Source organism: Paramisgurnus dabryanus, chromosome 13 (genome assembly GCF_030506205.2).
Source record: "Paramisgurnus dabryanus chromosome 13, PD_genome_1.1, whole genome shotgun sequence".
NCBI lineage: Eukaryota > Metazoa > Chordata > Actinopteri > Cypriniformes > Cobitidae > Paramisgurnus > Paramisgurnus dabryanus.
Window position 1 is genome coordinate 11,364,960 of NC_133349.1, and position 18,354 is coordinate 11,383,313.

The 18,354-nt window shown below is 36.5% G+C and overlaps 1 protein-coding gene across 1 annotated transcript; it reads left to right on the top strand.

Moving 5' to 3' along the window:
• Positions 1-2,553: 2,553 nt before the first annotated feature.
• Positions 2,554-17,669, top strand: pnp4b (purine nucleoside phosphorylase 4b). The gene is made up of 6 exons (XM_065298494.2): positions 2,554-2,702; positions 3,954-4,126; positions 7,493-7,596; positions 14,152-14,327; positions 14,423-14,613; positions 16,732-17,669. The coding sequence occupies exons 1-6, from the start codon at positions 2,680-2,682 to the stop codon at positions 16,974-16,976; spliced, it is 912 nt and encodes a 303-aa protein (XP_065154566.1). The 5' UTR covers positions 2,554-2,679; the 3' UTR covers positions 16,977-17,669.
• Positions 17,670-18,354: the final 685 nt, after the last annotated feature.

The window sequence follows — 18,354 nt, forward strand, 5'->3', positions numbered from 1 at the left end:
TCTCTGACAGTGGGAAGATGGAATAGCTATTTCACAATGATTGCATATTGATTCATAAGTAAGACAGTGTTGACACTTTGTAAAGTAATGTCATTAGTCTAGTCATCTTAACTTATTTTTTATGGAAAAAACAGACAGGACTCTATAGAGATTTCAGGCTTGACAGATCAGACAGTTCAGCAAGGGCAGCCAGTGAATTTATTTAGGGTTGATGGATCATTAATCTTTGCTCTCAACAAAGTTCAGATGGTTAATTATAGTAAGCTTCAAGCCCAACTTTGATTTTAAAGCTCTTGTTTTAAAGATTCACAATAGGAAAGCATTAGGAAATATTATATAATGCATTGAAAACACAAAGACACCTCAACACAAACACTTAAACAGTCGATGCGTTGGAAACAAAGGAAATTTCATTGAACTTCTGAGTGCATGCTTTATTATATTGTAATTAAAATGCAAGCATAATTTTTCAGATCTTCTCAAGATAAATGGTTCACAGCAAGGTAGATGATTCACTCACAATGACAGCAAATACAAAAAGTCAGCGTTGGGTGAAATTGTATATTGAGTTACATTTGTAATCAAGCATTGTTTTGTTTATGTGTGACCCCATAAGGACAGAAACATTTAAAATCACTTGAAGGTGCAGTGTGTAAATTTTAGAAGGATCTTTAGACAGCAATGCAATATAATATAGATAACTGTGTTGTATAAATACCTTACAAAATAAACTGTATTGTTTTTATTACCTTAGAATAAGATGTTTGTATCTACACTGAGGGTCCCCTTACATGGAAGCCACCATTTTGTGCCTTCATGTTTCTACAGTAGCCCTAAACGGACAAACTTTTCTATAAAGCGTGTTTGTCACTTCGTTATCTCAAACGATGACATGTTTGTCTTGTGACGGCTACCATAGCTTCTCTATGTGCTTCGAAAGGAAGGGGTGCAATACACAACCTCACCACTAGATGCCACTAAAATCTACACACTGCACCTTTAAAAAAACATACAACATAATATAACTAAATGAAAAATAAAAATACTAAAGGTTTCAGTTGGGGTTATCAGATCTAGGAGGATGGGTCATATTTAGGATAATGGACAAAAAATAAGAAAGGATAAGTTGGTATAGATGCCATCAACAATATAATGAATCCTGTGCAGACAGTCAGTGTGCACATCTGAAAGGCATATACACCTTAGAAAACAATATACACTCTATGAAAGCTGGGCTTTCAACATGGCTGGATCAAATATGACCCTTTTTTGGGTAAATTTAAACCTACAGTTTGTCCATATTTTACCCAATTTTGATGAACTCATAAACGCAGTGGTTTTCAGCCAAAGGATAATATTTACCGTACTGTACCTTATATAACCCCACAAAAACCTGCAAAACACTTCAGACACGTGCAGCGGGGACTGTGCATAAAAAGTACACACTACTTTTTCCTGTAGGTACTTGTTTGCTAACTGAAGGGACCCTGCGGCTCCGACTGAGAGTTTATGTTGGCCAGACAGCTGGCAGACTGTGCATCTGGACTAACAGTCACGGTCAGTCTCACCTGTCACCCCTGCAATGCCTCATCAGATTAAAAAAAAAACACACAAAACCAACAACACAGCAGGAATAAGCGACATCCGATTTTAGAGTAAATTAACGCCAAAACGCCACACAAACCTCGTGACTACCCTTCCGTACATTCCCTTTCAGCTAAAAATGTGCACTTGGGAAAGTAATCTTTTCACCATCTGAACCCAGTAAAGTTTAATAAATAATTAATCCATTCACATGGATGTCCCTGCCGGTCAGCTTGCTTTGGAAAACATTTAACTTACGCAATTTAACATCTTAGTATTACTCATTAACAGGTGCTACCTTGGACCCCTTGCTCAATAAAAGCCCCTATACAAAACATGTCTCATAAAAAAATGCAGCAAATGAGAAAAAAAGGATTAGTCTGAATAATGTCATTTAAAAGTTTTTTTTATAAAAACAAACATATGACAATACACACATGCGTAATTGAACTAATCTATACTCTGTAACACTGCTTGCACACTTTAAAATGTACAAATAAAAATACGTAAGTGCACAAAAAATATATTTTTTTAAACCAAGAGTTGCAGTATACTCCAGCTTTATCTATTAAAAATGCATACTAATTATTTCATTATTTTTCTTGCCATTTTCTTTAGGCATTTATGGATTTAACATTGTCTGGGGTCTAGAAGTTCCCTCAGGAACAGACCCATCTGGGTTATAGTTTTTAAATCAAACTTCAGTTGTGTTTGAATACTTGAACATGGTGTAAAATAAACGCAACATTTTGAATAAGAGTTACGTGTAGACCTACAACATAAACTAAAGGAAATTCATTACACTGCCTGTATACTAGCTGTCTATACCTGTCTGTTTGTTTTCATTCATTTCAGTGTGTATAAAGTCATGTTTTTTCAGGGGACATTTTAATTTCTTGGAATGAATATGGAGGTTTCCTCACGCACCATTTATGCAGCCAATGAGATGAGACCATACAGTCCATTGACAGGTTATGCTATCTAGTTTTCTCTCTCTCTCTCTCTCTCTCTCTCTCTCTCTCTTATCTGTTCTCATACAGTACAAGTTATTTTTTTCCATGTGCTCTAAGTTTATGACTACCAAAAACTGAGATCATGCACACCAAGGAAAGCTCATGGTAATTCTTACTCTTATGTGATATATATATATAATTTACTTTATAAATAATGCATACAGAGAGACTAACTATTGAAAAAATATTACATTTACTTAAATAAATTAGAACCTTGACTATTGCATGCAGATAATTTGCTTTACATGTGTTTTTGGACTCAAATTAGAATTTGAAATATGTGACTTGGTTTCTATTATAATTTATTTTTTAAAAGCTTTTAATTTATCTTTTATGCTGTTTTTTAGCATTTGAAAATATACAACATTTATTACCACATTAACTGATACGTTGTATTTCACTTCTCATATTAATTCACAGACAGTCGTGTTATAGCCACGAAAAGTTTGATTATTTTATTTGTATCCATGGCACAAAATTCAGCTTTTTTATGGCTTGAGCACGAATGTCTTTGTCGTGTTACTTGCAAAAATTTCTATAAATTTCGTGTCCGTTGCACTTTCTTTTTCGTGGCATTTTATGTATTGTTTTCTCATAGTTTTTTCCTATTTTTTTACCATTGTCGCTTGGGGTTAGAATCACTTTGTTACATTTTTAGACATTCTGACCCAAACCCCAACTCTAACCCCAACTCCAGGCGAGAATAGTTTTAAAAGCGGAACAAAAACAAAGTACATCCTACCCCAAACCCCAAATCTATTCCTAACCCTAAGTGACAATGATGTAAAAGTAGGAAAAAATGAGAAAACAAAACATAAAATGACACAAAAAGAAAGTCGTGCCAACTATGAATATAAATTTGTGCGAGTGACACGACAAAGACATTCGTGCTCCATGCATGAAATAAAGCTAAATTTTGTGCCATGGACACGAATAAATTAATGCAATTTTTCGTCACAATAACACAACTTTCTGTGAGATCATGTTGCATTATTTTCTCCTTAAGATTAATCTCTACATTGTTTTCCTCACCATTGTAAGTCATAGTTTGAATAAAAGCATCTGCTACAGTATTAATGCCTATAAATGTAATAAAAATGTAATCAATACAGTGAACATATCTAAAAGCTTCTTTAGCCATTTAGGAAGTGATTTTACTTGTTACTTTTCTTAAAATTTCTTTTGTGATTTCATTATATCACGCAGCCTTGAATTTTTGACGAACTACTGTAGATCATTTGATTGTAAACACCAGCTGGTAATTAACAGACAGTAAAATTGTCATTTAGTGACCTTGTCTGATATGATTTGTGATTGTCTAGGAGCTCATCTTTCTTTCTCATTTTCTCACTCAAGCTGCTGCTCTTTTGATGACTGTAAACTGACCACCGAATGGCTAATGAGCAGAACAAGACACAGGCCGAAGATCGCCATCGTGTGCGGCTCGGGTCTGGGGCTCCTCGCTGAGAACGTCTCTAACAAACAGACCTTCCGCTATGAGGACATTCCTAATTTCCCAGTAAGCACAGGTACTGGAGTTATGGAAACATATTGTAGCTGAATTATGGCTGAAACCATAGTTAAAAAAATTTATATAACAACAAGCAAGCAATTTTGGATAAAGGAAAAATTCGAAATTCTAACGTACACACTAGAGGTCTTCACGGGTCCACTTAGATCCAATAACCTGAGGTCCGACCTGAGACCCAATCGGGTTTCGGGTCTAAAAGTTTCACATGTGCCTCGGACACGGGTTCGGGTACAATAATAGCGGTCTCAGGTAATTTAAAATAAATGTGTTTTTGCCGAACGGATCCGAGAAGACCCGAACTCTCACGTGTGTGCATCAATGTTCTTTTCAAACCTCTCATCTGTTTGCCAAGGGCGCTTGCGACATTGTGTGGCTTGCGGTAGGTTAATTTTCGTTTAGATAGACATGTCAGTCAATTTTAAATGTAAATTTTAGCGGTTACCTTGGTGTCGTCATAAGACAACAAAGTAAAACAAATGGAGCAGCTTGCCAAATTGGTTGCGAGGCCATCGGGGTTTCTTTCTGTCTGACTGCTGCGTGTGGATCTGCAGAATGCACACACGTCAGTGCCGTTTACATTCGGATTCAGTCGGGTTAAAAAATTTGCCACTAGTTTGGGTCGGACTCGGATCTTATTTTTTCGGGATTGTCTGGAGTCGGGTCTTTCTTTAAAAAATATATATATATTTATGCACGTCGGGTATGAAGTGATTTGGGTCATTTCGGGTCGGGTAAATTTCTTTGGACCCAAGAAGACCTCTAGTACACACCAAACACGTAGCATTGCGTTACTCGCTCTAGATTACTCGCGGGATTTAGCTTTGTGTCATGCAAATTTTTCACTTGAGTTGAGTATTTTCAACTTGCGTGAAGGAATTGTTTTCACGCCGCCCAATTCGCGGGGCGATGCGAATGATGCGCCTGATCGCGTCTTTGAATTGACTTTGTATGTAATCTACTCATGCAAATCGTTGAACTCGCATCTGGTGTGAACCCACAGTAATAGACGTCTAACCATATCCCAAGCATAGACAATGCTTATACTTTTAGATGTAAAAGACATAAAAGCAAACACCTGTTGACCTCGCTTACATGATAGAATATGGTACATCTCCAAGTTATTTTGGCAAAAACGACACATATCAGTTTATTCACTTTTTTTAAATGCATGACTTGGAAGAAATAACAAAGATAAAGCAATATAGATAGATGGGAACTTTTTCAATATTGTTTTGAATACATCCTAAGGTGAGATATCAAGAAGCTAATAAAATGCCAGAACACTGAAAAAAATGATTCATTTAATTTACTCAATTTATTTAAGGTAAGTGGTTGCAATCAATTTATTTTAGCTACATTTAAACAAAAGTTTTTGTTTTGTTTTGCCTTTCTAATTTTTTTTTGTTTAAATGTAGCTTAAATAAAGTGATTGCAACCACTTACCTTAAAAAAATTTAGTAATTTGAATGAATAATTCTTTTCAGTGAAGTACACTTCAAGCATGGTTGAAGATGGTAAAATATAACATAGTTTGATTTATGTTTTTAGTCACAACATATACCCAGTTTTATTTGGGTTATACTATATTTTTGATACTAATAGTATAGTTTTGTTACTACATATCTGCAATAAATATGATTCAGCAATAGGTGATTAGAACCTGTGTCATTCTATTGGCTTAAGGAAGTTTGATTTCAATGTAAACATAATAAAGTAAATGATGTGAATGTCTTGCTGTGAATTTACACACCCTAGTCATTTTCGCCAACATTTCAAGTCTATAAAAGTGCAGTTGTTGAATCAGAAATCAAGTTTATTATTCTGTCTCTCATTGCATTGTGTGGCTAACAAATTACTCACGGGTCTTGGTAATATGAGCTACAAAATGAATAACTACTGACTATGAATAAAATATGACCGGAGCAAAAATAGCCCCTAATATCTGCCACAGGGAGTTCATACTATGATATCTCGGACAGATTTAAATATTTATACGGTGAGGTGAATAATCTTGAGAAGTGTTCAGATGCATGAGATCGTATTTGCACCACCTGTAGCTTGTGTGTGTGCATTGAAATCGTGGCTTAAAAGAGTAAGAACAACATTTAAATATGTTCAATGTGTCTAAATCTGTCGAATATCAGATTTCATAAACTTTAAGTGACAGATATTGGGGCTACCAAGTCACTGATTGTATTTAATTTATGGGTATATATTTGCACCCAGGCATTCTTTATTAAATTGTTTGTCAATTTTATTTAAAAATATTCACAAATGATTATTTTTTTATTCAAGCAAAGTTCAGGTAATTAAGAAATGTGAAGCAGTGCTATATTTATCTCCAAACTTTTCTCATTACCCATATTGTTTAGCCAAATTGCGTGACGTCTGATTAAAATGAAAATCAGACTGCATGCGCTGAACTTCATTTGCTCATTCATTTTCGGAGGGTTACAGGAAATAAATTTCACGCTGAGGGTAACGCTTCCCTATCTGAGCCCTTATAGTTTTTGTGAGAGCCATTTATCAACGCTCAAGCAAGGAAAGACAGATCGGCCCCTAAAATAGAGCTATTATTCCAGGCAGAACCTCATTACGCTGCAGGTTTTAGGGCCAAACAAATCTCATCAGCCAGAATTCAAGGTTACATTTAAACAAGGTCTCATTCACTTAGCTCAGTCGACCTGCAAGCATGTCAATACGAGTTCCTGAAGCCACAAACAAACTGCAGTCTCCCACTGGCTTATAAATTTAGAAAACAAAGTTTGTTGTACCTGTGTTACTCCTCTAATGATGCACGATGATGATGATCAGTCTTGGTAATGCCATCCGCGATGACATCAGCAGTCCTCCCGAAGGACCGGAAACGACTCTTTTGATTGGCTGTTTGAGACCATCAGTATGTTGAATGAGTAAACAAATGCAAATCGATGAATTTCTTACAAATACAGCCAAGCCAGCAGGATCTCCAAGTCTGAGACTTGGGAAAAGTCATCATTAGTCAATTAACATTACATTTCAGAAAAGGATTAGATGGCTGCACTTTTGGATAGCAGAATGTGACCCTTTATGTGCTTGTTCCAGAGTAATGCATCATCAGATGGATATCTCCTCTCCTTGGGTAGACGCAATATATTAGGAAAAGAGCAAAGAGTAAATGCTTTAAAGGATGAGGTTATTTATCAGACAAAGACAGCTTTAGAGCGCAGTGCACTGCAGTTTATCATCACACGCCGCTTCATATATTACATCGTGTTAGACCAAGTGCAACCCATAAAGTTTAATTTAATATAATATTATATCATTTGAGCAAAATATGTACCTAATGTAGATGTTTTTACTGATGTGTGTGTCCTGTGCATAGTTCCTGGCCACGAGGGGTGTCTTGTGTTTGGTCATATCAAAGGCAAGTCCTGTGTCTTCATGCAAGGAAGGTTTCATCTCTATGAGGGCTACTCATTGTGCAAGGTAAGCTGATTTAACAAACACATATTTTTTATAACTTTTGTGACTTATGTATAATGTTTACATTTACACGTTTGCCAGAAGCTTTTATCCAAAGTGGCGAAAGTGGCCCAAATGTGACCCATATCTGATTTCTAATGATAGTCTTATTAGCACAAATCAGATTTTTTCAAATCAGACCCAGGCTACTTTCATATGTGGTCCTAAATCGGATACATATCTGATGAATTGCGATGCGACTTCAGCCTGAACTGCCATGTCACATTTACATTTGACTTTTACACCATTGAAATACAACAGATGTCACAATTCTGTGCATGCAAATCACTTAAAGGTGGGGTGCACGATTTTTGAAAAACCCTTTGGAAAGGGAGTCAGGCTGAATACCAAAACACACTTGTAGCCAATCAGCAGTAAGGGGCGTGTCTACTAACCAACATCGTTACATGGGTTGCATATGTGTGGGGCGGGTCTATCAAAAAGAGGTCCAGATTTTATTTATTGGGGTAGGGGCGTGTTTGTTTAGGTGATTTCAAATGTCAACATTGGCTTTCAGAGATCGTGTACCCCGCCTTAAGGGACGTATACGGTCGCATATAAATGATAATGTGAACTGAGCATTATGACCTTCAGCGTAAACTAAGCCGTACAATCAAAATATACATTTATGAGCTATGTGTGTTCCCTGGGAATCAAACCTGCAACCTTTTGTCCTGCTTACACAAAACTCTACCAGTTAATCTTAAGGAACGTCAACATGTTTAAAAGGAGAGTTCACCCAAAAAAGAAAATTCTGTTATCATTTACTCATCCTCATGTTGTTTTAAACCTGTATGAATGTCTTTTTTTCTGATGGACGCAAAATAAGATGTTTTGAGAAATGATGGTAAACACACAGCATATAGTGTCCATTGACTTTCATAGTAGGAATAAAAAAGTATGAGGGAATTTAATGGGTACCATCAACTGTGTGCTTTCCATCATTTATCAAAATATTTTCTTCATCATTTATTACAATACTTCCAAAATATTATTTTCCTACTATGGAAGTCAATGGACACTATATGCTGTGTGTTTACCATCATTCCTCAAAATATCTTCTTTTGTGTTCATTAAAAAAAAAATTTAGTTTAGAACAACATGAGGATGAGTAAATGATGACAGAATTTTCATTTTTGGGTGAACTATCCCTTTAATGTTCTTCGCCTCTGTTATTCTTGTACCAGCCTCAATTGACTTTTAGGATCTATCCATTTATAATACTTGCTTGCATATGCAAGGGTTTCTTGAAGTGAACTTTAAATGACAAGTCCTTGTTTATTTTATGTCATCAATGCTTGAACTACATGTTTTTCAATGGCCTTTGTTCCTCAAAACATTACCTCAAGGACAAGAACTCGATGAAAACAGATCCTATTTGCAAAACAGAGCGAAGCTGTTACCTCCTGTATGGGCCATTAACTTTATCTGTCACAATCAGGAAGCACACGGCATGAATGCTGAGAATGCAGGTGCAGAGGAGAAACAAACTGCCACTGTCACTCTCAAATCACAGCCTTGCATTGTCAGTTTGCTGTTGTAGTCTGTTGCATGCTACAGTATGTTAAATTAAAATGAGCATAAAGATAATGCCAAATGTTCATGTGACGTTTGGTGAAAAGCTTATTGTGCACATCTTTTCTGGACGTCATATTGCCAAACCAAATACTTTAACATATTATTCTGCATTCTTTCCTGCGTTAGAGTGTTAGCATGTTAAGTATGAAACAGATTAACATGCATTCTTAAAAATAAAGGTGCTAAAATGCCATAGAAGAACTATTGGCTATAAGGTCAAAAATGGTCCCATGCTATCACTAGGTCAGTACCCTCTAAAAAGGTCCTAATATGTACCACAAATATGCATACATTTGATGTACTGTTATGTACTATGCAGCAATCTGTATACTTTAAAAAATGAGGTCAAATATGTTTATGTTAATGCGTCATGTTAAATTTGTTTTCATAGGTTAAAAGTCAAAACGTTTAAGAGGTTTAATTGGCTTATATGTTGTATCACAGTTTTGTATTTCACTATATTTTATTAAATTTCATTTAAAGGCGGGGTGCACAATTTTTGGAAAACGCTTTGGAAAAGGGAACCGGGCCAAGTACCAAAACACACTTGTAGCCAATCAGCAGTAAGGGGCGTGTCTACTAACAGACATCGTTGCCTGGGTTGCGTATCTGTGGGGCGGGTCTATCAAAAGAAGGTCCAGATTCTATTGGGGTAGGGGCGTGTTTGTTTATGTGATTTCAAATGTCAACACTGGCTTTCAGAGATCATGCCCCCCGCCTTTATTACATGATTATCTTAAAATTCTAGTGCTTTTTTACTTTGACTAAAGTAAGTGTAAGTAGAAGTTTAACTTTGTAGAATCCACCGCTAGAATGCGCACGATCAAAAAAATAACAATGACATTGATTTATGACACTAAAGCAGCATGGAATTATGGGATTTGTTGTATTTAATTCAACCGCTGATGGCCATCAATCAGACGGGAGCAAGAAATCGTGTTAACGGATGAGGTAAAGTAATCAAGTCTTATAAATGTTGCGTTTGATGACATTGTTTTATTTCATTATGTAAGGTTTCATGTAATGTTCAAAACGAAATTGTTAGTCATAGATGTTACAGTATTAGTCCAATTTGATGGTTTAAACAGCACAAAATTAAGGGATTTTAAACTGTTTTAAACTTACCATAAACAAGCTTACGAATGTGATATGCTTTCCTAAGAAAAACACTGATAAAGTACATTTACAGATATCTAGAAAGTAAAATTACTACTTTATTACAACTCTGCTTCTGAGGTACTAATATGAACCATTTAGGTGCAAAGGTGTATTTTTTAAGGGGTTAAAGCTAGGGGGCATTTTAATTTACCATTTTGTCCCCATATTCTAGTTAATTTATGTTTGGTTAGTTAACTTGTCTTAATTGGCTAAACTTACCTAAACACAGTAAAGATTGTCTGAGCTTCTAGCTAAAGCTCAAACTAAGCCAAATGCACATCCGTCTACAGGGGAACAATTTGTCTGTTGCACAAAGGGCCAGGAAGCCACTTTTACCAAATTACAGAGGAATCTACAACCTCTTGCCCTGTAGTGGGACATTTACAATAATTGCAGCCCTGACAACATGACACGATGCATTACAATCAGTTGCCATGGTCACCATAGCCAGGCAAGAGCCTTTCACTCCTAATGTGATGCTAAGGTATTAAAGCCATCAGTAACCTCTTTTATTAACCTCTAGCCTTCAAAACCATTGGTTTTGTTTTTAATGTCATAATGTCTATTTTCTTTCTGCCATATAAACACACTGAAGCAGCATATAATCTATCCTAAAAGGCACGAAAGATTAGCAAATCATATATTTAAAAAAAAAATAGTGTGCCTTCCTTTCATATAAATTTAAAGTGAAGTTTTACTACTGCACATTTATCAACCAGTGATATGTTATCAATGAACCATCTATATAATGTAGCTCCTACTGTAGGTCAATTCTCTCAAGAACATTAGAGACTCAAATATAGTCATTTCTGAGAGTTTACAACCCATAAAGATGTTGGCTTTGATTTAAAAAGCAGTGGTTTGGAGTGTATTTTCTGAAAATGTGCCTGTGCACCTTCATGACCCTTAAGTGTACAGTTGTAATGGCTATGTTGCATGTGGCTGCCCCACATATCCATTTTGGTTCATCAGATGGAGGACAAGCTGACAGACTGTGACATCTCTATTGTGCTGCGCTATACTGAGCCTGCAGATTCATTGTTCATTTCCTGCTCATATTGACACTTCACTTAATGGCACGCTGCTCTACAATCCTATATGTATACCATTTTGGATTACTAAAGCTTAAAGGAATAGTCTACCCTTTTGCCACATTAAACTATGTTATTACCTCAACCTAGATGAATTAATACGTCCCTCTCTTTTTTCAATGCGTGCACTGTACAGCGCGTAGGGTGGCCATTCGTGCCAGTTCCGCCGGACACGTCCCAAACAGGATTTCGGGTTTGTTCTCCGGAAGTCGCGTTGCTCGACCGCATACGTCATCAAGGTTCTCACATTTCAGTTAAAATACATTAGAAAATGAAGATTTATTTCTTTTAAGACATACAATCATTGTAGTTTCATTCTTACCTTGAAATGTAATGGTTGCTTTTCTGAAATTGAACCCGGAATATTAAACTTTGATGACGTATGTGGTTGACCAACGCGACGCGGCGCGGAGAGCGAACCCGAAAACATGTTCGGGACGTGTCCGGCGGAACTGGCACGAATGGCCACCCTAACAGCGCGTTGTGAATGTGTTAGCATTTAGCCTAGCCCCATTCATTCCTATGGTACCAAAAAAAAGTTTTATTTTGTGGCACCATACTTACTGGTATAACTCCTCATGTAACAGTCTTTAAATAGGGAAAACACGGAAGTGTTTGGTGGCTTCCCTGTTTGATACCATAGGAATGAATGGGGCTAGGCTAAATGCTAACACATTCACAAAGCGCTGTACAGTGCACGCATTAAAAAAAGATAGGCATGTATTAATTTGTCTAAGTTGAGGTAATAACATAGTTTAATATGGAAAAAGGGTAGACTATTCCTTTAAAGGGACACTTCACTTTTTAAAAAAAATATACAAATTTTCCAGCTTCCCTAGAGTTACACATTTGATTTTTACCATTTTGGAATCCATTCAGTCAATCTCCAGGTCTGGCGCAACCACTTTTAGCATAGCTTAGCACAATCCATTGAATCTGATTAGACCATTAGCATTGCGATAAAAAATAACTAAAGAGTTTTGATATTTTTCTTATATAAAACTTGACTCTTCTGTAGCTACATTGTGTACTAAGACTGATTGAAAAGACTGAAAATTAAAAGTTGCGATTTTCTAGGCAGATATGGCTAGGAGCTATACTCTCATTCTAGCGTAATAATCATTGACTTTGCAGCCGTAACCTGGCTGCAGGAGGCGCAATGATATTACGCAGTGCCGGAAACAGTCCCCTGCCATTGAAAGTTACTAAGGTGCTATTTTCGGGCAATATCATTGCGCCTCCTTCAATTGTGACCCTGCCTTTGAAACCCCAGCTATTTTTGTGATATACTGTCTTCTATTCTACATAATGTAGGAGAGAACCGGGCAAAAGTAACGTGGGACGAAAGTAACAAAGCGATTTTCTCAGAGCCCTGATAACATTCGCATCCAACACTATGACAGCATCTTTATCCTTGACAGAGCTGACAAATATCGCATTATTTACTCCCCGTTTTCCGTGTGTAGATCCAGAAAGGTGTTTTCAACCATGATAAGTAAATTCCCAAAGCACTAATTTTTTCTTATAACTCATTGTGTTTCCCGTTTCATGTGTTACAGTACTGATCAATCTTCAGGTTATTTAGTGCTCTAACACATCCTGAAGTTTGACCTCTCTGAGTTTTTCAAAATAAAAGTAAATCTGAGAGTTTAAATGTGAAGAGATCCTGTTGTGTCTAAAGTAACAATTGTTACTTTTGTCCCCCTGCTAATACTGTTGTATATGTAAAAAATTTATATTATTCTAATTTGATTTAATTTCATTTTCATAGTGTTCAAACTGTTAAAAATTTTTTTATTCTCAACAATTTAAGTTTGTACTGTTGGTTGCTTTTGAAACATTTGATAAAACTGAAATATAAAAATGAAAATGTATTTTTATTATTTTTTACAAAGATAAATTACAAAATATGTTTGCAGTTACATATTAACAAGGTCATAGTTATATTTAATAAAAATACGTGTAACACAAAAATCTATCTTGTTTTGTTGTTTTACTTTTGACCCACCTGTGTGTTACTTTCGTCCCTGCAGGTGGGGTCGAAAGTAACAAATTACTACTTAAGTTTAAAGTAAAATTACACTGAGGTCGTTTTACATTTGTTCAAAATTCCACCTGGTTTTGATAGAACACACTTGTGAGTTACTGACCACAGCAACAATATACTGTATCTCTGTCTAAAACATTATCTTTTAAAATAAAGTTTACTCCTAATCTTGTAATTAGATGATAAAACCTGGACTTTTCATAGAGGATCACATTGAATCCTTGCTAAAACTATGGATAGCCACTGTGGAAAACCATGGCACATTTTGCATCCATTACCTTGGGGATAAATCCCATGATATGTTATAGGACACCCACAGTCATGTGGACACTGAGGGGCAATTTCGCAGATAGGGATTAGACCAGTCCTAGACTAAAATAAATGTAAGAGCTGTCCAAACTGACAACAACTTGCACTGACATATCTTCAAATACATCAGTTCCCTTTATTTTGCCTCAAAATGCACACAAGTTATGTTTTTAGAAGACATGTTTGTTAAAAGTAGTTATATTTCCTATTTAAACTAAGGTTTAGTCCTGGTTTAAGATAATCCATATTCTGGAAACCACCCCTGAGGGTTTAGTGATCGTATAGTACATGGAGATTATCTGTGGCGAATGACAGTTTGTTTCTTCTTTTTTCTAGGTCACATTTCCGGTTCGGATCTTCAAGCTGATGGGTGTGGAGACCATTATTGTAACTAATGCTTCTGGAGGTCTCTGTCAAGATTTTAAAGTGGGAGACATCATGATCATTAAGGATCATATTAACTTGCCTGGGTTTGCTGGACAGCACCCACTGTGTGGACCCAATGATGAACGGTATGGGAGATGGAGTGAGCAGTATTTGAAATTATTTATGCGCTGCTTTCCATTGTATAGAAAAGGCTAACTCTAAAATTTTCTCTTTTCTTAAGGTTTGGGATCAGGTTTCCCTGTATGTCTGATGCTTACAGCAAAGACCTGAGAAAGCTTACTCTAGACATCACTGCTGAGCTAGGATACTCCAATTTTGTGCGTGAGGGGGTCTACTGTATGGTTAGTGGACCAAACTTTGAGACCATTGCTGAGGCACGCATGCTGCAAATCTTAGGAAGCGACTCAGTGGGTATGGACAGCCACAACACACAAGCCAATACAGTCTTGAAAATAAAGGAGATTCATGATGCTATAGAAGAACTAATTTTGGGTGCATGGTTCCATAAGAACCCTTACAAGCATTTAGGTCGTTTGTCCATTACCCCAAATATAACCCATAGATATGTTTACTAAATTAGCATCTCTACTCTATATATCATATAGAATATCATGAAAAAGTTTATTTATATCACTAATTTCATTCAAAAAGTGAAACTTTTATATTTTATTTATTTATTACACACAGACTGATATATTTCAAATGCTTATTTCTTTTAATTTTGAGGATTATAACGGACAACTAAGGAAAATCCCAAATTCAGTATCTGAGGAAATTATAATATTGTGAAAAGGTTCAATATTGAAGACACCTGGTGCCACATTTTAATCAGCGAATTAACTCAAAACACCTGAAAATGCTTTTAAATGGTCTCTCAGTCGACTGATTTGACATTTTCCAAAGGACGACCATTGACAGCTTGCACAAGGAGGGCAAGACACAAAAGGTCATTGCAAAAGAGGCTGGCTGTTCACAGAGCTCTGTGTCCAAGCACATTAATAGAAAGGCGAAGGGAAGGAAAAGATGTGGTAGAAAAAAGTATACAAGCAATAGGGGTAACCGCACCCTGGAGAGGATTGTGACTTAGCACTTAGTTTGCAGCACTTTGACTTGCTGCAAACTAAGTGCTCTTCCATTATACAATATAGTTCTCATTTTTATCCGCTTAAAAAAAACGTTTTATTTTGTGCCACCATACTTACTCATGTAACAGTCTTTAAATAGGGAAAACATGGAAGTGTTTGGTGGATTCTAAATTCATCCCTGTTTGGATCCCAAGGGGGCTAGGCTAAATGCTAACACATTCACGATGCGCTGTACAAAGATTAAGTGCATGTATTGAAAAAACATAGGTATGTATTAATTTTGGTTGTGCCTCATAAGCCTTGAAAAGTGAAGCCTCTGGCTCTTTGATCGCCCCCTGCTGGCTGCTGCAGTAAGAGTCATAAACCGAATGGGACTCTGCTCTAAATAAAAAAATTATTTACACTTCCAATAAAATTTTCCCAAAGATGGTTTTGGTCATTTCAAGTAGATGTTATCACGCTGAAATATGTTCAAGTGTTCATTATTGTGGAAAGTTTTATTTTAGCTTGTAATTTGATGCTATAGAAACAGGGCGTGTCGTTATGATTTGCGTGGTTGATTGGTCGCGCGAGCGTTTGGGTGGAAGTTTGATACCGCGGCTCCGCCTCTGGCCCCACGGACGCGCATGCCTTGGCTCCAAACTGACGTTTTTATGCTCCTTATCTAAGTTGAGGTTAAAACTTAGTAAAATATTTAAAAAACGTGGTGTTTTCCTTTAAGAGTGTGCTCCCAAACCTCACCTCAAAAAAAGCATTAGTAGTGTTTTATTTGAAATGTGTGACATACAGTCCCTCTAAAAAGCTTTTTTTCACGAGGAGATGAAGCTGTGCTACTGTATTAGCATGTTTTTTTAACTGAGTGTTACAGGACCGCAAAACCAAGCTACATGCATATTACACACTTAGATCAGATGGTGGGCATATTGGTACCCTTCAGTGTTGAGATGTCTTTAAAGAGGTTTTCTTTGTATGCAGTGCTTCTACCTTAATAGGTCATTTATAAAAAAAATGTATAATGATGTGCCATATTGTGGCAGGCAGAGCAAACCTGCCCTTGTAGCTGATGAGATTAGGGCCACCCGAAGACTACTTCAATCAATTTAATTTGGTTAATCAGTGATCTCAACAGTGCTTGTGGCCACATGATTGGCATAAACCACTCACTGCTGGTCCTCTGATGAGCTGAAGGGTATGTTAGATAATTGGGCTTAGATTACCAAACAGCAGTACTGTGGGTTATGTGCTAGCCTTTTTAATAACCGGCCTGTTTTGGTACAGTTTTGGTGTCCATATTTCCAACAGGACCCCAATAGTCCTCATTAAGTATTAAGTAAGATCCAGACTGTGTTTGCTATATAATGATGCAATGCAAGAACCTACTGTGCCACTAGAGATTTTCTGGTTCCTCCCCTCTCATTACCATCTTCTCCTGCTGTCCATGCAGGCATGAGCACGGTTCCTGAGGTGACTGTAGCCAAGCATTGTGGACTGAGGGTCATGGGGCTCTCGCTTATCACCAATAAGGTTTCTCTGGACTACAGCCGGGAGGAGAAGGTCAATCATGAAGAGGTCCTGCAGATCAGCAAGATGAGAGCTGAGATGCTTCAGAACGTTCTCATCACATTCATTGCTCGTTCTCATCAAGTGGAGCCCATTAATAACAACTGCATCTACCCAAATGCGGTGTAGGGGCCATCAAACCAACTGAACCAATTGCATTATAGATGTCATGTGATTGTGAATGTCTTAAAGCCTATATGTGACCCTGCTTGTGAAAATCCAGCTAAAGTCATTTTTTTGTGATTTAAAGGCGGGGTGCATGATCTCTGAAAGCCAATGTTAACATTTAAATCACCCAAACAAACACGTCCCTACCCCAATAGAATCTGGATCTTCTTTTGATAGACCTGCCCCACACATAAGCAACTCAGACAACGATCTCGCTTAGTCGACACGTCCCTTACTGCTGATTGGCTACAAGTGTGTTTTTTAAAAATCATGCACCCCGCCTTTAACGTAAAGAACATTTTGTGAAAATATAACCTTGATTTCTTTAATATCGACTGAGTAAGGCCATGTCAAAGATTGGAGTCAATGTAAAATCAATGAGTGAAATCAAAATTAAATTATGAGACTTTACCTTGGATTTCACGGGCAGGGTCGAATTTATCAGCAGCGTATGTGGTTGAAACCTTCCAGAAGATCCTGTGGTGCTTTTAGAGTGGATGTATTTGATGTCCAAAGTGGGATTTTCATGTTTTTCTAATACTGCACTGTAAATCAGCATAGCCCTGTTAAAATGAAGATGCATGGATGTTAAAATAGTGGATTTATATATTGACTTTTATTGAGAACTAATAAAATTATATTGATGCAAGTTAAGATGTTAAGATGTTGTAAGAAGAAGCTGTATTATAAACCCCCGAGTAAGACTACTGTGGGTATCTTGAATAATCATTTTATCAATTCCTTCAGGTATTTTAAATGAAGTTTTACTTGAGATAAAGTGTTGTTCAGAGGAAGTTACATACTGTAATACTGCTGACAAATCAAAATTACTGTAATTTTGAAATGACTTTTGTAAACAGATACTTTGAAGACTTGCATCAGCAAAATCACAACTGACCAATTATTCATAATATGCCAGGTTTTTAATTTTTTACTTTGCTTTGCTCTGTGATGCATTAAAAACAGATTTATCTTTGTCGGCTTAACAGGTTTATAAAAACAAAATAATGGAATACCGAAAGAAGATAGGGGTTGATATTCGAGAACACTAATTGCATAATTTAGCTATCATAATCATTTTTGGTACAGGAAAATCATTCACTTTCATACTTGATCTTTTGACTTTTACAGCTTTCGGCTATTCAACCATCACTGCCGTATAATAAATATACAGTAATGTGCAAATGTCTTAGGCCATCATCACCAGCTTTGTTGTTCTAGCAAAGTTTTAATGTCCATCCATATTTATTTTTCACTCTTTTCATTGAGATACAAACAGAAAATACAGGAAATTTGTACACAAAATTAAAAACAAAACACTTTTCAGGAATAATTGTCT